The sequence below is a fragment of the Globicephala melas genome, chromosome 11 (genome assembly GCF_963455315.2).
Source record: "Globicephala melas chromosome 11, mGloMel1.2, whole genome shotgun sequence".
Classification (NCBI taxonomy): Eukaryota; Metazoa; Chordata; class Mammalia; order Artiodactyla; family Delphinidae; genus Globicephala; species Globicephala melas.
This window is the reverse complement of record NC_083324.2, coordinates 23681032-23706926: the sequence shown is the minus strand read 5'-3', so window position 1 is coordinate 23706926 and position 25895 is coordinate 23681032. Positions and strand designations below refer to the sequence as shown.

The window sequence follows — 25895 nt, the reverse complement described above, 5'->3', positions numbered from 1 at the left end:
CAACAGTGAGAGGCCTGCGTACCACAAAAAAAAAAAAAAAAAAAAAAGAGTCACGCACCACAATGTTCATTGCAGCACTGTTTACAATAGCCAGGACATGGAAGCAACCTAAGTGTCCATCGAGAGATGAATGGATAAAGAAGATGTGGCACATATATACAATGGAATATTACTCAACCATAAAAAGAAATGGAATTGAGTTATTTGCAGTGAGGTAGATGGACCTAGAGTCTGTCATACAGAGTGAAGTAAGTCAGAAAGAGAAAAACAAATACCATATGCTAACACATATATATGGAATCTAAAAAAAAAAAAAATTTGTTCTGAAGAACCTAGGGGCAGGACAGGAATAAAGACACAGATGTAGAGAATGGACTTAAGGACACGGGGCAGGGGAAGGGTAAGCTGGGACGAAGTGAGAGAGTGGCATTGACATATACACACTACCAAATATAAAATAGATAGCTAGTGGGAAGCAGCCGCATAGCACAGGGAGATCAGCTCGGTGCTTTGTGACCACCTAGAGGGGTGGAATAGGGAGGGTGGGAGGGAGATGCAAGAGGGAGGGGATATGGGGATATAAGTATACGTATAGCTGATTCACTTTGTTATACAGCAGAAATTAACACAGCAATGTAAAGCAATTATACTCCAATAAAAATGTTTAAAAAATGTGAAGTATTTACATTCTTGTTAAAATGTGACATATTTACAGTTGGGAGGAGACAGTACAAAGAAGAAAATTAAAGTCATCTCTAATCCCACTAACCGTTAGTCCTCTTTGGTATTTTATTACATCTTACGAATTTTAAAAAATGGCAGTCCAGTGGTTAGGACTCATCACTTCCACTGCAGGGGTCCCAGGTTTGATCCCTGGTTGGGGAACTAATATCCCACAAGCGTGCAGCACAGCCAAAAAAAGAAATGAAAACTACAGTCCGTCTTTTGGGTTTTGATAATTTAATTGAAAATACAGCATTTTAGTGTCAGAATGGACAGTGTCAGATGCTTTCATGTTTTGGTGACAAAAAAGCTCAACTAAGTTTGTCTCCTATTATGGAACTTTGATGTACAGGATGGGGCGCTTGCTTATTTATGAAGATGACAATATTCTGTGAGATTTTAGTTTGTCAACTTAAACTAGTTTATTGACATTGATTTTTCTTTTTTTTTCCCTCTCTCACTGCCATTTCCTGCCTGAATGGAAGTCAGATTTTTCTTTCTGTGACTACTGTCAAGCCCAGGGCCATCATTTCTTCCAGCAGAATAAGACAGATGATGCTAGACTCTTAATTTCTGGTTAAATATAAATATTTTGGAAGTAATTTAGTGCTCTTAATTCATGGGAAGGTAAATACCCATGAATCCCTTCAACATTGTGGTCTCTGACACACACACACACACACACACACACACACTCACTTACACTCACATACCCCTATGCATATTGTTTTTGATCAAAGTCCACATTTACTTTTCACTTACAACTGAACTGGATACAGAGCAACTATACTGGGGCCACAACCTGCTTGAGCAGCAGCATCCCTTATGTAGGCCCAGTGGATAGTGTGTGGATATTATTACCTAGGCTAGTGAGTAGGGTCCCCTGGAGTTCAGGTATTTTTACTTTTTTTTTTTTTTTTATAAATTTTATTTATTTATTTTGGCTGCGTTGGATCTTCGTTGCTGCCCACGGGCTTTCTGTAGTTGCGGGAGCAGGGGCTCCTCACTGCGGTGGCTTCTCTCGTTGTGGAGCACGGGCTCTAGGCACGCCGGCTCAGTAGTTGTGTCTCACGGGCTTAGTTGCTCCGTGGTATGTGGGATCTTCCCGGATCAGGGCTTGAACCCATGTCCCCTGCATTGGCAGGCAGATTCTTAACCACTGCGCCACCAGGGAAGCCCACGTATTTTTACTTTAGGAAATATGGAGGGTGGGGTTCTATTTTAGAATTTTAGAAAGTTTAATTAAAAGCACATAGATTATACTGGGGGTGAATTTATATGCAGGCAAATCCAATAAGATGTCTTTTAGGTAGAGTAGTAGTCAGACAGGGGCCTCTAGTCAGATTGTCTGGGCTTTTTACTTCCTGTGTGCTTTAGGCAAGTTAAACAGCATCTCTGAACCTCCATTTCTTGATCTGTAAAATGGGGATGGGGATACCCATCTTACAGGGTTGTTGTGAGGATCCGGTGAAATAAAAGCTATGAAGTGCTGATGGGCACAGTGCCTGGCATGTGAAAGGTGCTTGGTAACAATTCTAGCTTATTGCTGTACAGCTAATTGTAAATCCTTAGTCTAAGAATGCTGATTGTCTTCACTGCTGGAGATAACTCTTCTCCCTGACCAAGCTTGAGACTAAATCAGGCTGTCAGGCCCAACTGTTTAGAGCCCTCACTCCTCCACATTGAGAAGCCCTTCCTTCCTTCCCACGCCCGTGTTCTGTCCCCAGACCTTGCTTCTCAGCTTCCTCCTGCAAGTGGCTCTGTCTGCTTCCTCTTCTTTCTCTCCTCCCATCCACCTGCCTTGTCCCCTCTGTCCTTCCTCACTCCTCTCCCTCTCCTCTCTCCCTCTCCTTTCCTTCTCTCTCCCCTCCTCCCCTTTTCCGCTCTTCCCTTTCTCCTTTCCTCCCCTTCCCTTTCTCCTTTCCTCCCCTTCCCCTCCTTTCCTCCACTACCCCGTTCCTGTGCTCCCCGCTCCCCCACTCTTTCTCCCCCTCCCTGCTTCTCTTTTCAACCCTGACACGTGGCCCGCTGAGCAGCAGACAGCTCAAACTCTTAAGCGGGGAAAATGTCACATCTTTAAAGTCTTCATTACCTGTGATGGAAAACACTTATTTTCTCATTTCTGTAAGCAGCCTGACACTCTTCATATTGAGCTGCTCTTTCAGTTTCAAGAGGGCATCATTTTATGTCCCTTGGGCTGAAAAACGTAGTAGATTTTACAGGCAGTTACCGTTTAACTCTGTTTCTAAAAACTATGCATCCTGTACTTATAAATTTAATGGTAGCTTTATTATGTACATAAAGTTAAAATGAAATAATGTTTCTGAATAATAATTATAGGTTCATATAGTCATGCTAAGCAAACTGATCTTTCCTGCCTAATTTGTTTGATTTTTTTTTCTCTTCAGATTCCTTTCTCATTGGTCCAGTTTCCCCTGTGGGAGTCCTTAAAAGTAAGTTTTCCAATCTTCATATAAAACTTTTCTCTAATTATCTTATGAAACTTTTCTCTAATTATGATCATTAATACCCAGTAGTTTCGGTGTGGAATAGTAGAATATAATATTGAGTAGCGGTTTAAAAACTCAAAACTATTAGGAGTTGGAAATATTTTGTGAGTGGGATTTACATGCCAGTTCAGTGTTTTAAACTTGTTGAGGTGTCTGTGGTCTGGGAAATAAGCAGAGCAGGCATAACTGACATCCTGAGATGTTTAGGAAAAACTTTGCTTTCCTCTGTATTGTAACTCTTTTTTCCATCCACTTGAATTTTATTTCACTTCGCTGTGTGTGTGTGTGTGTGTGTGTGTGTGTGTGTGTGTAGAGGTTAAGGAATAACAGTGAGGGTAAATGGAAAAGGAAGGAAAGCAAGGCTCTGAATATTTGTAGGCCTAGAAGGCCAAGACCTTCCCGCCCACATCTAATGGTGGGTGGGAGTGGGGAGGGGCTTGGTTTCTGAAGGCCCCTTCTGTCTTTCCTGCTCACCAGGCCTAGGAACCCTCAGTGAGAAGGAGCAGAGTGTGGGGAGTTGTGAGTCAGCCTTGGACTCATATGTTTAAAAACAAACAATTAAATGAAAATTTGAAAGCCTTTGTTCAAAACATGCAGACATTGTATTTGTTTTTCATCTCCTGTTGCAATGATTTCAAAAATTGCGGCTCACGGTATGAATTATGTGGTGTTTGTCAGCATTTTAAAGACAACAACAAAAGGGAAAATAATAGCATCTTATGAGGTAAGGTTAAGTCTTGCTTTGTCAAACTTCAGTGTTGCGTGTACATGCGTCTGTGTACTGGGTCGCAATGTGAAATGTGTTTCTCACTGTGGATAGTGATCAAAAGAATCTGAAAACCCTTGTTCAAATGAAAATGGTTTATAAATGACCAAACTGTAAAATGGCAAAGTACCTAGGTAGGCATTTGATAATACAAAAAATAAAGGAATTACTCTCATAATTGTATAGCGTTAGTCATCATGGAGTGCTCAAAGAAAATGTCTTTGGAAGAATAAGTTACTTGGACTCTGAAAAATATTCTGTTGAAGTTACATACTAAGGATAATAAAATGAGACAAAACATTATTCATAAAAATAAACTCAGCAATATTAAGTATTGAGAAATACTTCTTATAAATGATCTGATTTTAAGGAGTAGTACAGTTCATTTAATGCAGATTTTGGGATCTTTCATGGTTGTTTTGTTTTTGTCTTTACTGTTTTCCGTGTGGCACACGGTGAAAATGGATTTCTCTGGCAGTGTTTCCGGGTGTGATGTAACAGCTATCCAATGAGAAGGTCACATTCCATAAGCATAACACCTCTCTATTTTTGTGTATGACAAAAGACAATGGAGCAACAGCTGTCCAGCAAACAAGACTCACTTTATTAGTGTCTCAATAAGCAGCATTCACGTGGCTTCTGCACTGTATCTAAGATACTTAGGCCCAGTTTCTGCACAGGAATGTTTTGAGGCCCAAAGAGGGAAAAAGCATGGGATTTGTTTCTTTGCAGTAGTCAGGACATTTGCAGTATGCTAGCTAGTTAAGAAATGTCTAGGCTTCCTTGGTGGCGCAGTGGTTAAGAATCCGCCTGCCAATGCAGGGGACACGGGTTCGAGCCCTGGTCCAGGAAGATCCCACATGCCGCGGAGCAACTAAGCCCGTGCGCCACAACTACTGAGCCTGCGCTCTAGAGCCCGCGAGCCACAACTACTGAGCCCACATGCCTAGAGCCCGTGCTCCGCAACAAGAGAAGCCACTACAACGAGAAGCCCTCGCACCACAACGAAGAGTAGCCCCCGCTCGCCGCAACTAGAGAAAGCCCGCGCACAGCAACAAAGACCCAGTGCAGCCATAAATAAATGAATGAATGTATGTATGTCTAGAATTTTTCAGAGGGATCATAGATAACAATGTTGAGCTTTAATACTTTTCTTTGAGCCAATGTTAAGATGCCATAGTTTTTTGTTTTTTTTTTTGTCGGATTTATTGAGGAATAATCTTCATACAGGAAAACTCCTTTTAAGTGTACATTTTTACAGGTTTTGACAAATATGACTACCACCCTAAACAAAATGTAATATCATCACCCTTTTCCAGAATATCATATAAATAGAGTCACACACTGTGTAGTATTTTGTTCCTGGCTTCTTTCATTTAATATGAAAGAGGAGATTCATTCCTGTTTTATCCCGTACCAGTAGTTTGCTCCTTAGTGGTGCTGAGTAGCATTTCATTGTGTACACGTACTATAATTTGTTTAGCCAGTTACTAGTTGATACACGTTCGAGTTGTTGATGATTATGGATGAAGCTGCTACAAATATTTGTACGTGGGTATTTGTATGGAAATATGGTTTTGTTTCTCTTGGGTAAGTACCTAGGAATGGGATTGCTGGGTCATAGGGAAAATATAAGTTTAATTTATAAGAAACTGTCACAGTGTTTTCCAAGGTGGCTGTCCCATTTTCCAGCAATGTGTGAGAGTTCCAGTTGCTCTGCATCCATGTCATTGTTTGTTATTATTAGATTAAATAAAACTTTACCCATTCTGATAGTTGTGTACTGGTATCTCATTGTGGTTTTAATTTGCAGTTCTCTCAGGGCTAAGTAATATTGAGCATCTTTTCATATAATAGTGTGTTGTTTTTTTTTAAACATCCAAATGTGAAACTACAGTGCTTTGTAAAAGCAGACAATATTTGGCATGTCTTTTATTTTTGTATTTATGAGTTTATCCATTTACATTTGCTTTTGCAACCATAGGGACACTGTATTATATGGAAGGGTTTCTCTATTATGTTTATGTGGAAATACTGCTAAGAAAAAATTTTCTCAGCAAGGACTTCGGCAGATTGTGTGCACATTGTGCCATAAGGAGTGGGAATCTGGAGGTAGGGGGTGGCCACTATCATCTTAAACTTATTCTGCCTAAAATCGATGGTATGGCCTTCTAAAATCACTTCCTCCTGCTGTCTCCCTGATTTCTGTTAATCATACTACTATTCTCCTGACCCCTTTGGTCTCAAATCCCAGGTTAAATCTGATCCTCTTTTTCTCTATCACTCACCAAGTTGTGTTCACTCTGACTTTTTGAAACCTGTGGCCTCCTTTTTTTTTTTTTTTATCAGATTCTTACTAACTTATGCCTGGACTTAGTTAACACTCATCTGTTCTACACATTGAATTTGTGTGATCTTCCTTAAACATCTCTTTGAAGTTCCCAGAAATGTATAACTTTCTAAAACTCTAAAGCATGAAGTTGTTGGCACTCAGGGACGTCCATACTGTGTCCTTAACTGTTTTTTTCCATCTCCCTTCCCCTTACACTTTTTTTTTTTGCTTTCCCTCCTTTCCTTCCTTTCCTTCCAACCAGAATAGCTTCCTTACTGCCCCTTTTCTTTGGCTTCCTTCTGCAATGGGCTTTCACGGATCGAATGCTATGCATCTTTTAAAGCCAGCTCAGTTTTTTTCTCGTGCTTGAAGTCTTCCAATCCAGACCCTGAAGGTTTACCCTTATAGCTAACATTTGCCTGTATGGCTGATTGGTATTTATTCGTGTACTGTATTGCATTGAAAACATCTTAGAACTGAGCGTTAGCACATTCTGATAAGGCCTGAACCCCTTCTATTTATAGAAAAGTGACAGATGCCGTTAGTGTACATGTATTGCCTGCCTGCTGTGAGTTAGACACTTTCATTTCACAGCAATTCAAAGATGAATAAGATGTAGCTGATGCCCTTGAGGAGTTTTTACTCTATCAGAGAAGCACATACCCACAGATAACTCCAAGGTAACGTGTCTGTAATTGAAGACCACCCAAGGCACTGTGGGAGCCAGCTCCCCTGACTCCCCAAATCATGTCATTTCACCACCTCATTTCTTATGTTTTCTTTTTTTTTTAATAGTACGTATGCTTACAAAAAAGATTTAGATGAAAGAAGACTAAACACCATAAAGAGGAGGGGAAGTAAAAGGGGTAGATCATCATATCCAGAACCTCTGAGAAGATCATTTTCCTTTAAGATTTATATTGAGTTTGGAACTTTTCTAGTAGCCCAACAAGAAGAGAAACATGATAGATTACATAGTTCTCTTATCTGACAAATAACCAAAGCTTATTATTTCATGTTGTCCCTTGGCTTTGAATACCCTGTGTATATGGCTGACTTGCACGTTTAAAGCTCTGTCGTGGACCACTTGCTCTGAGTTACAGCCTCACATGACCAACTTCCTAGGTGACACCCTTACTCAGGGTGTCTCAGGGGAACCAGCTCAGAACAGAACACTTGGTTTTTATTCCCCTTCTCCCCAACCTGTTCCTTCCCAGGTGTCTCCTTCTCCGTAAGTAGAACACATGTCTGTTGCTTGCTAAAGTAGAAACTTAAGAATGACTCCACAGTTCTCTCTTTCCCTCATCATCCAGCCCATAAGAACAGTCCACTGTTCTGTTTTTTTTACATTTATTTTTATGTTATTATTTATTTTTGGCTGCGTTGGGTCTTTTTTGCTGTGTGCGGGCATTCTGTAGTTGTGGAGAGCCGGGGCTACTCTTCGTTGCGGTGCATGGACTTTTCATTGAGGGGGTTTCTCTTGCTGCGGAGCACGGGCTCTAGGCGTGTGGGCTTCAGTAGTTGTGGCTCGCGGGCTAGAGCACAGGCTCAGTAGTTGTGGCGCTCGGGCTTAGCTGCTCTGCAGCATGTGGGATCTTCCCGGACCAGGGCTCAAACCCGTGTCCCCTGCATTGGCAGGCGGATTCTTAACCACTGTGCCACCAGGAAAGTCCCCAGAAGAGTCCACTGTTCTGATTGAAGCCTCTAACTCATCTCTTGCTTGAGTTGCCACGTTGGCCTCTCCAATGCTCTCTCTGATTCCATTCTTGCTTCTCTAAAATATCTTCTCTTCGCAACAGCCAGAGTGATCTTTTAAAGAAATAAATCAGATCATACCACTCTCTGCTAAAAGCCTTCAGTGACACCTCTTTGAAAGAAGAGTAAAATCCAGAGTTTAAACTGCGGTTGACAGGGTCCCATGTCATCTGCCCCTCCTACCTCACTGACGTTATCCCACAGCACCCGCCCACTACACTCCAGCCTCCCCATGTCCACGCCCTGCCCTGCAGTCCGGCTAGCCTCCCTCTGTTCTGTTCGGACTCGCCAGGCTGCTCCTTACCCGAGGGCCTTTAAGTTTGTTGTGCCCTCTGCCAGAAATATTCTTTATTCATTTATTCTACACATTGTTACTGAGTACCTACATGTGCCTACGGCCTGGGGAATATAGTGATCAACAGGGTTGACAAAAATCCCTCATCAAGCTTTCACTCTGGCTCTTTCCCTAGGCTTTTCTCACGTCCAAATCTTTCTTGTTCTTTAGTCTTAGATCATGTCACTTCAGAGAGGCGTTCCCTGTCCACCCATCTTTAAAGTAGGACCTTCCCATCTTCCCTGCTCAGTAAACACAGCACCTGTTTATTTCCTTTGTAGCATTTAAATAGTTTAGTTATGCACTTATTGGCGCCCAAATACTTATAAAAAGCACGTTGTGTGTTGAGCAGATATATGCCAGGCACTGTGCTGAGGAGTATATTATATATTCCTTGGCACCTTATTCACGTGACGTACAACTCAGAGAGACAGGTCCTGTTGTCTTCCCCATTAAAACAGGGAAACCAGGGCTCAGAGAGATTGTCTTCCATCTGCCAAACTAAGTCCTCAGTTTTCTGTCCAGTACCCTTTTACTGTATTAACATTGTTTTTATTACTACAGTCATGATCATTAAGAATCATAATATGTAGCATTTCTCAAAGTTACAGTGTGCCCAGCACTGTGCTAATCACCTTCCATGGATTATCTCCTATTAATCTTCATGGCAATTCTTTGAGGTGGGTGCTCTTACCATCTTCATTTTGCAGATGTGGAAACTGAAGAAGAGTTTGAGTGCCTTGCCCAAGGCCTCAGGAACACTCAGTGTTAAGGAGTACATCCAGGATTTGAACCCAGACAGTCTGACTCCAGAGTTGATGTCCTTAATTATTTTACACATAACTTTGCACATAGCGTACAATATCTTTAAGAATGTCGTTGCTGTTTCATATGTTCAAAGGTTGGTAAAAAGTTGAGATGGTTGTATTATATCTAATCAGCTTATTTCAGGCATTTCTGCAAATTGTGTTGATTCTTTAACTTGATGACATAAAACTTAAAAGCCCTGGCTACCATATTTCTTAGACCAGCCTCCCTTCCTCCCCTCCCCCAACCCAGCCCCGGTTCTGCTGTACTTGGGCAAGGGTTAAACAGTGTTTGCTTCAGGAAGGAGTCAGCTCCGAGGGACCGACATGGGGCAGCACAGATAGTTTATGGGGATGAGTGGAGCCAGACTACATTTCCTGCGTGTTTGTGTTTTAATTTCTTGTAGGACTTGGCTTTTTGGAGGAAGAAACTTTGTCTTCTGATCGTTTATATTCTTTGTAGTTCTGACTTTTACACAGCAGGTGTTTATGACTATATACTAATTGTTTGGAGGTTAGCATTCTTTCTTTTTCAAGGTCAAAGCAAAGTTGGGTAGCTGTATACATTAACCGTTTTATTTAAAAGTAGTTTCTTTTAGAAGTATGATGACAGCTCTAACACACAGATGTATTCTCACTGAGCCTTTGGCAAACAATACACGTATTTTGAAAGGATATGATAAAATTTCCTATAAGAATGTCAGATTTGTTCTAGTGTCTGAATATATAGAGAAGTGTAGAGGATTATTAAGAATGCTGCCAGGTCTAAGTAGTTTTGCTTCTAGCCACAAGGTGTTACAAAGTTGCAAAGCAGTAACTAGAAGAAATGCAAACCTTAACCTCAGATGCAATGTTTGAAGCAAAATGAAAATAAAATCAGTTTGGTTATGTAAAATTTTCACATTATGCTGATGATTTTCTAAAATGAAATCATCGCTTTGTAACAGAAATAAGGGGCCAGTGGATTATCATTTCAGTTATAGGACAGTGTATAAAATCAATACATTTTAGAAGTCTTTTAAACAGCCAGTACTTTATAAAAACTATATTTTTATTCAAATTGAAGGGTAACTTGTTTATTGTTGTTGATTCTTATTTTTTAAATTAATTAATTAATTTTTGGCTGCATTGGGTCTTCTTTGCTGCATGCAGGCTTTCTCTAGTTGCAGTGAGCGGGGGCTCCTCTTTGTTGCGGTGCGTGGGCTTCTCATTGTGGTGGCTTCTTTGCGGAGCACAGGCTCTAGGCGCGTGGGCTTCAGTAGTTGTGGCTTGCAGGTTCAGTAGTTGTGGCACACGGGCTTAGTTGGTACGCGGCATGTGGAATCTTCCTGGACCAGGGCTTGAACCCATGTCCCCCGCATTGGCAGGCGGATTCTTAATCACTGCGCCACCAGGGAAGTCCTGATTCTTATTTTAATAATAGTTAAAGTGTCTTTTATCACTCCATCCGCAACATTCTCCCATACCTTTAGTATATGAACAAAATGATAGTAATTTAGAAGGTGCTCATGCTCAGGGTCTCCACTGCATCATTTCATGAGACTGGGACAATCTGGTATCTGCACAGACATGTTTGATCAGAACATAGATTCCTGTGAAGGCATATTAAACATTGAGAAGGGAATGATAACAGAGTAAAAATGATTGTGTGTGATTTTTACTGCACTGTTTGTCCCCTAAATTAAATACAGCATGTCAAGATGGAAGAAAACTCCTAAAAATAAGAGCAAAATATTTTATGTCCAGATCACCAGCAAAGTCAGAGTCTGAGAATGCTGATTAGGATTTTAGCAAAATGTCATTATAATGAAGCAGACATCTTTTTTAACAATTTAAAAAATATGAGGACTTTTGAATTCTTAAAGACAGATGGTTAAAAAGAGATGGCAAAGAAAACTAAGTAAGGAAGGAAGGATGTGTAGCAAAGCCTGACAGGATGGATGGAAAGGGTGTCACTTCTGAGGCTCTGGATCCTTCTCCCATCTCCTCCTTTGGACCGGTGTACTCAGCTGCCTGGTGTCCTGCTGTAGTTACAGTTGCGAAGCCAAAGCAGTAACAACACCTAATATGTTCATTGCAGGTTCCATTACTTTCAACCAAGTTAAGATTTAACCTTGCCTCATGGGTCCCACAGGCTAGTGGGTTAGGGTCCTTTGTCAAAAAACAATAAAATGCACACCAGGATTCCTCCTTTGTCATCTTCTTTTGGATGTTTCTCTTCTGTTTATGCAAGTTTGTGAGCAAAATGAGATAAATATGCTCATTCAGATACAACATTCCTGTGATGAATCAAATTGACTTTTTTTGGCTGAGACAAAGTGTGAGAAAGGAATTAAACACACTTTATTTTAATCAGATTATCAAACAAATATATATTAAAAGGCACTTTTAATTAATTTATTTTTTAAACATCTTTATTGGAGTATAATTGCTTTACAATGATGTGTTAGTTTCTGCTTTATAACAAAGTGAATCAGTTATATATATACATATGTTCCCATATCTCTTCCATCTTGCTTCTCCCTCCCTCCTACCCTCCCTATCCCACCCCTCTAGGTGGTCACAAAGCACTGAGCTGATCTCCCTGTGCTATGTGGCTGCTTCCCACTAGCTATTTTACTTCTGGTAGTGTATATATGTCCATGCCATCCTCTCACTTTGTCACAGCTTACCCTTCCCCCTCCCCATATCCTCAAGTCCATTCTCTAGTAGGTCTGTGTCTTTATTCCCGTCTTGCCCCTAGGTTCTTCATGACCTTTTTTTTCTTTTCTTAGATTCCATATATATGTGTTAGTGTACGGTATTTCATTTTCTCTTTCTGACTTCACTCTGTGTGACAGACTCTAGGTCCATCTACCTCACTACAAATAACTCAATTTCGTTTCTTTTTATGGCTGAGTAATATTCCATTGTGTATATGTGCCACATCTTCTTTATCCATTCATCTGTTGATGGACACTTAGGTTGCTTCCATGTCCTGCCTATTGTAAATAGAGCTGCAATGAACATTTTGGTACATGACTCTTTTTGAATTCTGGTTTTTTCAGTGTATATGCCCAGTAGTGGGATTTCTGGGTCGTATGGTAGTTCTATTTTTAGTTTTTTAAGGAACCTCCATACTGTTCTCCATAGTGGCTGTAACAATTTACATTCCCACCAACAGTGCAAGAGTGTTCCCTTTTCTCCACACCCTCTCCAGCATTTATTGTTTCTAGATTTTTTGATGATGGCCATTCTGACTGGTGTGAGATGATATCTCATTGTAGTTTTGATTTGCATTTCTCTAACGATTAATGATGTTGAGCATTCTTTCATGTGTTTGTTGGCAGTCTGTATATTTTCTTTGGAGAAATGTGTATTTAGGTCTTCTGCCCATTTTTGGATTGGGTTGTTTGTTTTTTTGTTATTGAGCTGCATGAGCTGCTTGTAAATTTTGGAGATTAATCCTTTGTCAGTTGCTTCATTTGCAAATATTTTCTCCCATTCTGAGGGTTGTCTTTTGGTGGTGTTTATGGTTTCCTTTGCTGTGCAAAAGCTTTGAAGTTTCATTAAGTCCCATTTGTGCACTTTTAAAAAATGCCTATAATGATGCCCAGTTCCTTTGGAGATATAAAACTGTGCTAGTATTTGATTTCCAGGAAGCCATGTACAGATTCACACGTAATCTCCTTTAAAAAATGGGGAGAAAAGGAGTTAGCTTTGTTTCTGTTTGTCCTTTAGACCTGCTTCCTGGGTATTCTTGAGTGTTTTTGGTGTCAGTTTAGTATGTCTGGTGTAAATATGCGATAGGATACTGTTAGTGCTGCTCTGGTTTCACTCTTTCATCCCTGGGTGATCCTGGCCCTCCTTCCAGCTGAACCTCAACCAAGCCTTATAACTGTCTCCACCCAGCTCACTAGAAGGCCTTGTCCAGTTAAGTAAATGTTCATCCTTGAGCTGGAACCTGTTGGCTGTTCCTGGTTTATACGGTTCTTTCCTGAGCCACAAAGGACAGTTTGGGATTATGATGTCTGGCCAGTTGATGTTTCCCTCCTTCTCTACACAAGGGTAAAATTATCCAACACTACTTACATTATAGGTATTCGTATCGGTTCCAAATATTTGCCTGCCTTCTATGTATAAGGAATTGTGCAAGGCCCTGTGAGACTCCAGAGGTGAAGGTAATGAAGTCCCTATCCTGTTGAATCAGGGGTCAGATGAGCGAGTTTTTGCAGGTTAATGAAAAGAAGTGAGTCCTTATTATACATATTTTTTGGTACTTTTGAGGATAGTGGCTTGTCAGTGTACCTGTTTCTGGATAAATGGAGCTTGTTAGTGTAAGTCCCCCAGTTCTTCCATTTGAACCATTTTTATAAAAATCTTTTAAAAAGATTGTTACATACTTAAACATAGCAAACCAAGTGTGTCTTTCCAGGCAGAAGTATTAAAAGTAATCACACCTTTTCTTGTTGACTTAAAATTTGTATCACGAGCATCAGTTATAATAATAACTGTTACTCAGTTTAGATACCTTTTGCCCCTACCCAAACTAATAAAAGACATCAAACCACAGATCCAGAAAGCTCAGACATCCCTCCAATCAGAATAAATACCTCCCAAATAAAACCTAGGCACACATATCCAAAAATATTACTTTGTAATTGTAAAACCTAAATATTACTAAGCAAACAGCATTTGAGCCCATCTTACGTTTGCTCAAGAATAAATGAAATTTCTTATATTGGGTTGGCCAAAAAGTTCATTTGGGTTTTTCTGTACCATCTTAAGGAAAAACCCAAAAGAAGTTTTTGGCCAACCCAATATTTACCAGCACAGTCATTCATTAAAAAATTTCTTACAAACCCTTGTTATCGGTTTAAGAGGAATCCATTTTAGCCCTTTAACCACTTGCGTATATTGCTCCAGCCATGGTAGGGCAGAAGTGAAAGCTTACTTGTGATTCCCAATTGTATTCATTATTCTTTTCATTTTAAAACTTTGCTTTGGAGATCCCATATTTATTTATTTATTTATTTATAAAAATTTATTTTTTAAAACTTTTGACTGCTTTGGGTCTTCATTGCTGCCTGCGGGCTTTCTCTAGTTGTGGTGAGCGGGGGCTACTCTTTGTTGTGGTGTGTGGGCTTCTCATTGCAGTGGCTTCTCTTGTTGAGGAGCACGGGCTCTAAGCACGCAGGCGTCAGTAGTGCGGGATCTTCCCGGACCAGGGCTTGGACCCGTGTCCCGTGCATTGGCAGGTGGATTCTTAACCACTGCACCACCAGGGAAGTCCTGCAAATCTCTTTTTTTTTTGTGGTACGCGGGCCTCTCACTGTTGTGGCCCCTCCCATTGCGGAGCACAGGCTCCGGACGCGCAGGCCCAGCGGCCATGGCTCACATGCCCAGTTGCTCCGCGGCATGTGGGATCTTCCCGGACCGGGGCACGAACCTGTGTCCCCTGCATCGGCAGGCGGACTCTCAACCACTGCGTCACCAGGGAAGCCCTGGAGATCTCTTTTTTCAAGTCATGTTTGTATATAAGTACTTCACAGAGAATTCATTAATGTAAATTATAAATATAATTTTATTATTCAGTTGTGAATTGTTAATTGAATAATAAAATTATAGGCAGCTGTTGCTTTAACTATGTTTTTTTTTTTTTTGCGGTACGCGGGCCTCTCACTGTTGTGGCCTCTCCCATTGCAGAGCACAGGCTCCGGACGCACAGGCTCAGCGGCCATGGCTCACGGGCCCAGCCGCGGCATGTGGGATCTTCCCAGACCGGGGCATGAACCCGTGTCCCCTGCATCGGCAGGTGGACTCTCAACCACTGCGCCACCAGGGAAGCCCTAACTATGTTTTAAAGTGGATGTGCCAAGGCTATACAATAGCTTGATCACCTATAGTATGGAGGGCAGTTGAGTGAAATTAATCATCTGCTGTCTTTAATGTGTTCTGAAATTCTGGTACTAGACAGACAGCAGTGAGACCTGCACAGAGGATTATCTTTTCTGTTGTGTTAAATGAATTATCATCATTTATTATGATGTCAGTCATGTGGAACTGAGGAGACGATTCAGCACAGATACCTACTAAGGTACCATAAAACTCATGGGGTAAAGTGTTGTAATCTTACACAATTGGAAGCCACCTAACTACTTCTGAGTACGACAACTGAAGAAGTCCCAAAGTTAAGTTTCCCTGCAGTGAAGCCAAAACGCTTATTTTCAATTTGTTGTTCGTTCATAAGACAACCGTGCACATTTGGGTGGGTCTTTTAAAGTAACAAAGCCTTCTCTTCATGCTGTACTTGGAAGACATTTGGCTCAGGCTTGGACTCCTAGCCATTTCCTAGTATCGGGCCTGGTGTTTGCTCTCTGTCCTCTGAATGAATACTGGTGCTAATAGCTGTAACCCTGGCGGGGGTGTGTGTGGAGGAGCCTCGAAAGTACTTCATGCCTTCTTCCTCTGATGGCCCTTGAGCTCTGAGTGAAGAATCACTTGGGAAATTAGAACAATCTGATTGTTTTTGTAGCGCCACCACTAAGTATTCAGGATTCCTCATAATATCCTACTGGATAATAGAAATATCATTAGTTGAAAAATAAATCAGGCCTGATGTTTAAAATTCACACACCTTTAAACAATGTGAATGGTGAAATTCAATTAAGGTCTGTATCTTAGGAGTATTGTACCTATTTTCATTTCCTGTTTTCATCATTATACTTGGGTTATGTAAAATGTCAACAGTAGAGCAGGCTGGGTAAAGGGTGTATGGGACCTCTACTATTTTTGCACATTTTCTGTAAGTCTAAAATGATTTCAAAATGGAATTTTCTCAATAAGCTACTAGAAATCGTTTCCAGTCATCCTTTGTTAAGGAAACTTTCCTCAAGAAAAACCGCAAAAGTGAAACTAAGAACATTTCTGACTGCCATTTTCGTTACTTGAAATGTCTCATTTACATGAGATATAAGCAAATGTGCATGGATGCATCTGAAAATTTCGTTTTTTATTTGAAAAGAAAATGGAAACAGGACTTGGAATAGTGATAAGTAAGCAAACACCAAGTAAAGTATGGCTGCCTGCTTTTTTTAGTCTTAAAAGCTCTGTCACATCGGTTGAGACCCAACACTGTGGTTCTGCATGTTTGGGCCTCCTTTCTGCCCTCCCCCTGCAGTCATTTACTTGCTTTTACAGGAATGATCATTAGACCTCTGTGGCAATGGAAATACTTATTTAGGTTGAGAAGTTACAGCAATTGAAAAATTTTGGGTGTTGAGACAGGGACTTAAAAAAAATCCTCCATTCCAAACCCACATGATTTATATATATTTATTGACATCAACATATTTTCTTTAATAACTTGCATATTATATTGTAGCTTCCGTAAAAGTTGAGCTGTGTATCGAGGAAGCTTATAAATGTTGCTTCCATACTATTCTGTCTACAAGGCACATGGCTTTGAGGGGACCATAAAAATCAGCTTCAGTTCCCCCACTTTCGATCTGTGTGACCTCAGGCAAGTTACTTGACAACTCTTAGTACCACCCTACACCTGTGTGTCTGGATAATAATACACACCTTTCAAAATTAAATGAGAAATGTGAAATCTTTTGCATAGTTTCTGGAACAGCTAGGTGCTCAGCAAGTGGTAAGTAATACTGTCAATAGCAGTCATTCATACTGTTGTCTAAACTACATTTTTATTCCATTTTCTAATCTCTTAAATTATTTAAAGCTAATAAACAATAATATTACACTTCCTATGAGTAATCTTTCCTGTCTGTTTTTTGTTTTAACATCTTTATTGGAGTATAATTGCTTTATAATGGTGTGTTAGTTTCTGCTTTATAACATAGTGAATCAGTTATACATATATATATGTTCCCATATCTCTTCCCTCTTGCGTCTCCCGCCCACCCTCCCTATCCCACCCTTCTAGGTGGTCACAAACCACTGAACTGATCTCCCTGTTCTATGCAGCTGCTTCCCACTAGCTATCTGTTTTACATTTGGTAGTGTATATATGTCCATGCCACTCTCTCACTTCATCCCAGCTTACCCTTCCCCCTCCCCCTCCCCATGTCCTCAAGTACATTCTCTACGTCTGTGTCGTTGTTCCTGTCCTGCCTCTAGGTTCATCAGAACCATTTTTTTTTTTTTTTTAGATTCCATATATATGTGTAAGCCTATGGTATTTGTTTTTCTCTTTCTGACTTACTTCACTCTGTATGACAGACTCTAGGTCCATCCACCTCACTACAAATAACTCAATTTCATTTCTTTTTATGGCTGAGTAATATTCCATTGTATATATGTGCCACATCTTCTTTATCCATTCATCTGTTGATGGACACTTAGGTTGCTTCCATGTCCTGCCTATTGTAAATAGAGCTGCAGTGAACTTTGTGGTACATGACTCTTTTTGATTTATGGTTTTCTCAGGGTATATGCCTAGTAGTGGGATTGCTGGGTCGTATGGTAGTTCTATTTTTAGTTTTTCAAGGAACCTCCATACTGTTCTCCATAGTGGCTCTATCAATTTACATTCCCACCAACAGTGCAAGAGGGTTCCCTTTTCTCCACACCCTCTCCAGCATTTATTGTTTGTAGATTTTTTGATGATGGCCGTTCTGATTGGTGTGAGGTGATACCTCATTGTAGTTTTGATTTGCATTTCTCTAATGATAAGTGATGTTGAGCATCCTTTCACGTGTTTGTTGGCAATCTGTATATCTTCTTTGGAGAAATGTGTATTTAGGTCTTCTGCCCATTTTTGTATTGGGTTGTTTGTTTTTTGATATTGAGCTGCATGAGCTGCTTGTAAGTTTTGGAGACTAATCCTTTGTCGGTTGCTTCGTTTGCAAATCTTTTCTCCCATCCTGAGGGTTGTCTTTTCGTCTTGTTTAAGGTTTCCTTTGCTGTGCAAAAGCTTTTAAGTTTCATTAGGTCCCATTTGTTTATTTTTTGTTTTTATTTCCATTTCTGTAGGAGGTGGATCAAAAAGGATCTTGCTGTGATTTATGTCATAGAGTGTTCTGCCTGTGTTTTCCTCTAAGAGTTTTGTAGTGTCTGGCCTTACATTTAGGCCTTTAATCCATTTGGAGTTTATTTTTGTGTATGGTGTTAAGGAGTGTTCTAAGTTCATTCTTGTACATGTAGGTGTCCAGTTTTCCCAGCACCACTTATTGAAGAGGCAATCTTTTCTCCATTGTATATTCTTGCCTCCTTTATCAAAGATACGTGCGTGGGTTTCTCTCTGGGCTTTCTGTCCTGTTCCATTGATCTATATTTCTGTTTTTTGTGCCAGTACCATACTGTCTTGATTCCTGTAGCTTTGTAGTATAGTCTGAAGTCAGGGAGCCTGATTTCTCCAGCTCCGTTTTTCTTTCTCAAGATTGTTTTTGCTGTTTGGGGTCTTTTGTGTTTCCATACAAATTGTGCAATTTTTTGTTCTAGTTCTGTGAAAAATGCCATTGGTAGTTTGACAGGGATTGCATTGAATCTGTAAATTGCTTTGGGTAGTATAGTCATTTTCAATGTTGATTCTTCCAGTCCAGGAACATGGTATATCTCTTTATCTGTATCGTCTTTAATGTCTTTCATCAGTTTCTTATAGTTTTCTGCATACAGGTCTTTTGTCTCCTTAGGTAGGTTTATTCCTAGGTATTTTATTCTTTTTGTTGCAGTGGTAAATGGGAGTGTTTCCTTAATTTTTTCCTGTCTTTCCAGCCAGTTTTTTGTTGATCACAATCCTCCAGTTCCTCCATATATGTGAACAAGTATGTAATTTCAAAATATTTTCATAATTCATGTACAGTACTTTTTACCAGCCAGTTTTCTTATCATTATCCTTGTTGCTTAATGAATTTAAAGTTGCCCCAAAATGAATCATTTGTAAACAACACTCATCTTTTTAGCTTGGTCTCAGTATTCTTTTTCCGAAGTTCTATATTCAGACAATTCATTATTAAAAAAAATTACAAACCCATATTATTTAAAGCAAGTTGCTTTGGACATTGACGGAGTTTGTTCATTCACTTGGATAATCTAATATCATTCTAGTAAAAGTTACCTGTATTTGGAAGTGAAGTGTCTTATAAATACCTTCTATCTGCTGTCAAAATACCTGTAACCTATAGATCCAAGTTCAAGTATGTATATACTCTGTACCTACCTGTTTAAACTTTGGTAAGTTACTTAACTTCTCTGAGCCTCAACTTTCTTGTCTGTAAAATGAGGATAAGATAGCACATACCTTAGAAGCTTGTGGTTAGGATTTCATGAGTTAATGCATGTAAAGTGTTAGGTACCTGGAGCATAGTAAGTTCTGTGTGTTTATTGTGGTTGCTGTTATAATCGTTACTTCTCTTATGCTGTGTTTGCCATGGGAGTTTCTCACTTGAATCTAAATCTTTTGGTTGTAGAGATTTTTGCTTAAGATATTTATTAGTATCCTTTTCTAATACAAAATGATTTCCTCATATGTTTTTAGGTTAAATTGTTCTGGCCAGGTGATATGCTTATCTTTGGAGATTCTATTTTTAAATTGTGTCTTCAGCCATTAGAGTCTGTTTTGATCCAGTGTTTTACTTCCCCTGGCAACCAGTTTTTTTCCTTCCTAGATTACAACAGGCACCTCTGTGAAGCCTTCTTTGTCACTTTCTGTTATAACCCTCTTCTGCCTTCACTCTACTCCCATCCCATATTAGACCTGGGGACTGCTATCTTTTTCCCCTTGACCTTATACTGCCTGAATCCTAGTAGGTATTGAGTAAATGTTGAATTTATGAGTTACATAGTATCTTTGATTTTTTTCTCCTGTATGACATGTAGTGCACATCTTATTATTTGTTCTTTATTACTGCTTATAAACTCAGCATTATTCGTAGTATTTTAAGTTTGTTTGGAGTAAACTTTGGCTCTCTGGAACCCTTGAAGCTACCAGTAGAAACTGAAGATGACGTCATTACCAGAATGACTATTTTATGTTTTGTATCCTTTTTCTAAAAAGTCAGCAAAGTAAATAATGGTGTTAAATTTGGCATTAGCCTGATAAAATACACATTTTGCCATCTTTAAAGTAAAAAGTTGCTGTTCTACTAATTTGCTTCTTATGCTGTCTTGAGTGCTTATAAGAGCTCTGGAGAAAAAAATGTTTTCTACACAGATATACTTGCAAGCATTAGAGCATTTACTGAAAAAATACCAAATACTCTGCTTAATGCCAAGATTATCTTTAGAAAGCTGTTTGTGCTAAAACTTTTTTTTAGCTCATCTACTTCCACAAGTAAGGTTACAAAAATCTTTTTGATAGCTGCACTCTTAGTCCAGTGATTTTAATAAATACACTTTCCAAGTAACTGTTCTCATTAGTTAGGTGGAAGGAAATGTTGGAGCCCTCAGACACCATACATTATTATATCTCTAACTTGTTAGGTAGTTTCCATAGTTAGGTGACTGACGTAATAAAAGTTGACAAACAGGGCCCTACATGCCTTGGTTTGTTTATATGGCATCTTCTCCATTTCTGTAGCAACTTACTCAACCTTCCACGTGTATTTTCGGTGGGGAAGTATTGAGAGTAGAAAATTAGTACTAGGTTTGCTGTTCTTCTTTCAGTTGTGGTATATTTGATCATCCATAAAAATGTCATGCCACCATCAGCAGGTCATTATACTATTCTAACCATTGTAATGAATATACCCAAGAGGTCTTATTTCTAATATTCTTCATCCTTATTGCAGTACATGCCATTATGCTAGACATCCTATCCAGTGCAGTAAGGCAAGAAAAATAAATAAAAGGCAATAATCCAAATTGGAAAGGAAGAAGTAAAACTGTTTATTCACAGACAGATGATCACTGATGTAGAAAATTTGATGGACGCTCCATAGAAGCTACTAGAGCTGATAAATTTAGCAAGGCTGCAGAATACAAGATCAGTATGCAAAAGTCAATTGTATTTCTACATATTAAGCAATCAGAAACTGAAATTTAGAGAAAAAAAAAGCAATACCATTTACAATAGCACCAAAACGTATGAAATACTTAGGGATAGAATTGACAATACAAGGGTAAGACCTGTATACTGAAAACTGCAAAACATCGTTGAGAGAGAATAATGGAGCCCCAGGGCTTCCCTGGTGGTCCAGTAGTTAAAAATCCGCCTGCCAGTGCAAGGAACACAGGTTTGCGCCCTGGCCCAGGAAGATCCAACATGCTGCGGAGCAACTAAGCCCTTGTATCACAACTACTGAGCCTGAGCTCTAGAGCCCACAAGCCACAACTACTGAGCCCATGTGCCACAAGTACTGAAGCCTGCGTGCCTAAAGCCCATGCTCCACAACAAGAGAAGCCATGACAATGAGAAGCCCGCTCACCGCAACGAAGAGTAGCCCCCGCTCACCACAGCTAGAGAAAGCCCACGCACAGCAACAAAGACCCAACACAGCCATAAATGAATGAATGAAAATAATGGAGCCCCAAGTAAATGGAGAGATGCACCATGTTTATGGGTCAGAAAACTCAATATTGTTAGCATCTCCGTTCTCTCCAAAGTGATTGATAGATTCATTGCAATTCAAATCAGAATCTCAGCAGGCCGGACTTCCCTGGTGGTGCAGTGGTTAAGAATCCACCTGCCAATGCAGGAGACATGGGTTTGAGCCCTGGTCTAGGAAGATCCCACATGCCGCGGAGCAGCTAAGACCGTGAGCCACACCTACTGAACCTGAGCTCTAGAGCCCACGAGCCACAACTAGTGACCCTGCACGTCTGGAGCCTGTGCTCCGCGACAAGAGAAGCCACCATAGTGAGAAGCCCATGCACAGTGATGAAGAGTAGCCCCCACTCACCCGGCAACTAGAGGAAGCCTGTGCACAGCAACAAAGACCCAACGCAGCGAAAAATAAATAAAAATTAATCAATTAAAAAAATCTCAGCAGGCAGTTTTGCAGGAATTGATAAGCTGATTCTAAAATTCTTACAGAAGTGCGAAGACTCTAGACTAGTCTGAAGGACTTCGACAAAGAAGAAAGTTGGAGAATTAACACTACTTGAACGCAAGATTTATTATAGAGGTGTAGTAGTCAAAAAAGTATTGAATTGGTATCAAGATAGATGTGTAGATTAGAGCAAAATAGAGTCCAGAAATAAATCCACACATATATGGACAATTGATTATTGACAACAGTGAGAAGGCAGTTCATTGCAAAAAGGCTAGTCCTTTCCAATTGCTGGAACAATTACATATCCATGTTTAAAAACAAAACAAAACAAAAGAACTTCAAACCTCTTAGCATACATAAAAATAAACTTAAAAAGGAAGATCTAAATATCAAACCTAAAGACAAAATTTCTAGAAGAAAACATAGATGAAAAATCTTTGTGGTCTGAGTTAGGTAAAGATTTCTTAGATAAGTCACCAAATGCAAGATCTGTAAAAGGATAATTTGCACATCAAAGCTAAATATTCTGTTCTTGGATGGACACTGTTAAGAGTATGAAGAGACAAGCCACAGACTAGGAGAAAAGAATTGCAGGTGACTTATAGCTGGACTATATAAAGAACTGTAAAACTCAATAATTACAAAAACAGACAACGCAATGAAAACGTGCAAAACTTTTGAACAGACACTTCACTAAAGAAAATATATTCTGGATGGTAAAAAAGTACATGAAAAGGAGCTCAGCATCATTAGTCATTAGGGAAATACATATTAAAATCACAATGAAATGCTACTGCATACCAATTAAAATGGTTAAATTTTTAAAATACAATACCAGGTGTGGGAAAGGATGTAAAGAAACTGGAACTGCTCTAAATGTAAAATACGACCACTTTCTAAAACAATTTGGTAGTTTCTTTTTTTTTTTAAACATCTTTATTGGGGTATAATTGCTTTACAATGGTGTGTTAGTTTCTGCTTTATAACAAAGTGAATCAGTTATACATGGTAGTTTCTTAAAAAGTATACATCCATATACCTGCCATGTGGTCCAGCTATTTCACTTCTAGGTGTTTTCCCAAGAGAAATGAAGGCCTGTGTCCATACGAAAACATGAATATAAATGTTCATAGCAGCTTTATTTGTAATAGCCAAAAACTGGAAAAATCCCAAATGTCTGTCAGTAGGCAAGTATATAAACAAATAATGATACAATGGAATATTACTTAGAAATTAAAAAGGGGTGACCTATTGATATCCGCACTAACATGAAGGAATCATACAGAAATTCTGAAGGAAAAAATTCGAGTTAAAAAAATTAATGTATAATTACAGTTATATAAAATTCTAGAAAAGGCAAACGAATGTAGAGTGACCGATCAGATTGTTTAGGGGTTGGTAAGGAAGGGCAGGAAAGGGGGATGACAAGGGGACCCGAAACTTTTTTGGGGTGATGGATATGTTCACTGTCTTAATTATGGTGATGATTTCACATGTATGTCTATCAAAAGTTACCAAATCACGTACTTTAAATACGTGTAGTTTATTGGATATCAGTTATACCTCAATAAAGATAAAAACAAAAAGAGTGCAGGCTCTGCTGTTAGAAAGCCTGGGTAAAAGAAGGATAATAACAGGACCCAACTCTCAGGGTTGTTGTGAGGACTGTGGGTTTTGATGTATGGTCAGAGATTAGACCAGGGCCTGACTCAGCGCTCTTCACCATTTGATATGACTGTATTTTATTTTCTACTAAATCATAAACTCTCAACAAGCAAGGCACCACGTCTCTGCCATCATTTTGCCTTGTTTGAAACTCAGCACGAGTATTTATTTGTGTAATCCTCAACGTATTACAAAAACAGGGCGAAAAGCATTTTGACGAACTTTACGTGGTTCAATAATAGAATTAGCATCCTTCAAACATGTACAGCATGGGTAAAGCTTGAAAAAAACTGTGGAATTTGGTATACACTGCTCTGGCCTAATTTGTGAATTATGGTATTTATATGTTTAGAATTATATGGGAAATATTTAAAATGTTACCTTGTCTTAAAGATACACCTTTATTTTTATACGTGTATGTAAATGTGTGTATATGTGTGTGTCTATCACACATATTCCCTGAAAATGGTTTCCTTTGGGCACTCCAACGTAGCTGTCACCCTCGTTTCTTTGACTTATTTTAGAATGCAGTTAAGTCCTTGGGAAAATCACTTATGTCATCAGTGAGGAATGCCACCAAAATAGCTTCTCACTTAAGTTCCCATCCCCAGAGCTAACCCACGGGAGGTTCCGATAAATTCAAATATTTAATAACTTGTATTTTTCTTTCTCCTTAAACACAGGCCCTCTGGTCCTGGAGGCAGGATCATGTGGTGGATTCTTGGCAGTCAGCAGTCTGTGGAGCATTTGCAGGTGCAAAGGATTATATTATACTGGGAAAGACCAAAGAGGGGGAGAAAAATGTGAAAATATTAACTGTGCAAAAACAACATTCTTCAGAAATTCCAGATTGTTTGGAAGAAGAGAGTCCCACTAGTTGTTTGAGAAAAGAGAGTGTCTTAGGAAAAAAAAAAAAAAAACTGCTAAAAAGGTGTCTGCCTGAAAGACAGCCAATTTGTTTTTGACAAATTTTTTTTTTATTAAAGCCTTCACTCAGGCCCTTGGATTATCTTAAAGATGATTTAGCAAGGCCTCTGTGGGAAGAGACTGGCTGTGGGTGCAGCTGTCTGCCTTGAGCACTTCTTGGGGGGGTTAGGCGATTTTTGCAGAAGGCAATGATTCACGGTCCATGTGACATGTTTGACAGCGCCGTAGATTAACTGGTGTCAGGAGAGCGGAGGCTGCTCCACAACTTACTGAAGGCTAAACTGCGTGGTGTAGAAAATATGGAGATCTAAACATCTGGGCATTTTCTAGGCATTAAACAAAGAGCAGAGTGACACTATGCAATGTCTATCCATCACTTGGTCATATGCATTTTCCAGTGAGGTTTTAGTGAGAACTCAGAAACTGGAAAGAATTTAAAAAGTAAAAGGTGTAACAGTCTAAAAGAGAAATACATTTTGTTGCAAATAAAGGTGAGTGAGAATTATGGTTGAAATAAATTGAAACGGAAATTTGCCAGAAAATTGTAAACTGCTGGTTTTGATGTGAAGCCAGTAAACTGACAGATATGCGGGCTTAGGATACCAACCTTAGTAGAAGATAATTCGTTTCCAATTTGTTTAATGGTCATTGGGTGGGTTTTTAGTTGTAGTGATTAGGAAAACAGAAAACATACATTTTATAATTAATAATTGGACCCATCTGACTTATAGAATTGATAATCCAAAATAAGACTCTTGCCTCTAGATATGAAGCCAGCTCAGATTGCTTATGACGGGTAATTGTTTCCACATGATCCATAGTCATTAGCTGTGTTAAATGGGGACGTGGTCTTGATTCATTTGCCAGTGGTCAGGAGTCCTTACTCCCCAGTCCCTAAGAAATGTGCGTTTCTGTGGACTCCCTTCTGGGTCCTGGGCACAAAGTGAGCATTCTGGAAATTGAGTCATCCTGGATAAGGAAGGCCGGTTCTTAAAGTTAACACACTATAAAACGTCTGAGTGTTGAAACAAATATATATATTCTCTGGTCCCTTAAGTAGCTAATTCAAAGATTCGCTTGCAAATATGCATTGTTCCTATTAAGGACACGTGCGTTCATTACAATTCCTTTTTCTGAATAATGCT

At 39.5% G+C, this 25895-nt stretch overlaps 1 protein-coding gene across 3 annotated transcripts in view; it reads left to right on the top strand.

Moving 5' to 3' along the window:
* The window catches only part of SLC25A26 (solute carrier family 25 member 26), a 142678-nt gene that overhangs the window by 107048 nt on the left and 9735 nt on the right, over window positions 1–25895 (top strand). For all 3 annotated transcript variants that reach the window (XM_060308693.2, XM_030867668.3, XM_060308692.2), the window contains 2 exons: window positions 3132–3176; window positions 24507–24576. In XM_060308693.2, the coding sequence (XP_060164676.1) occupies window positions 3132–3176; window positions 24507–24576 (115 nt within the window). The remainder of the gene's footprint in view (window positions 1–3131; window positions 3177–24506; window positions 24577–25895) is intronic.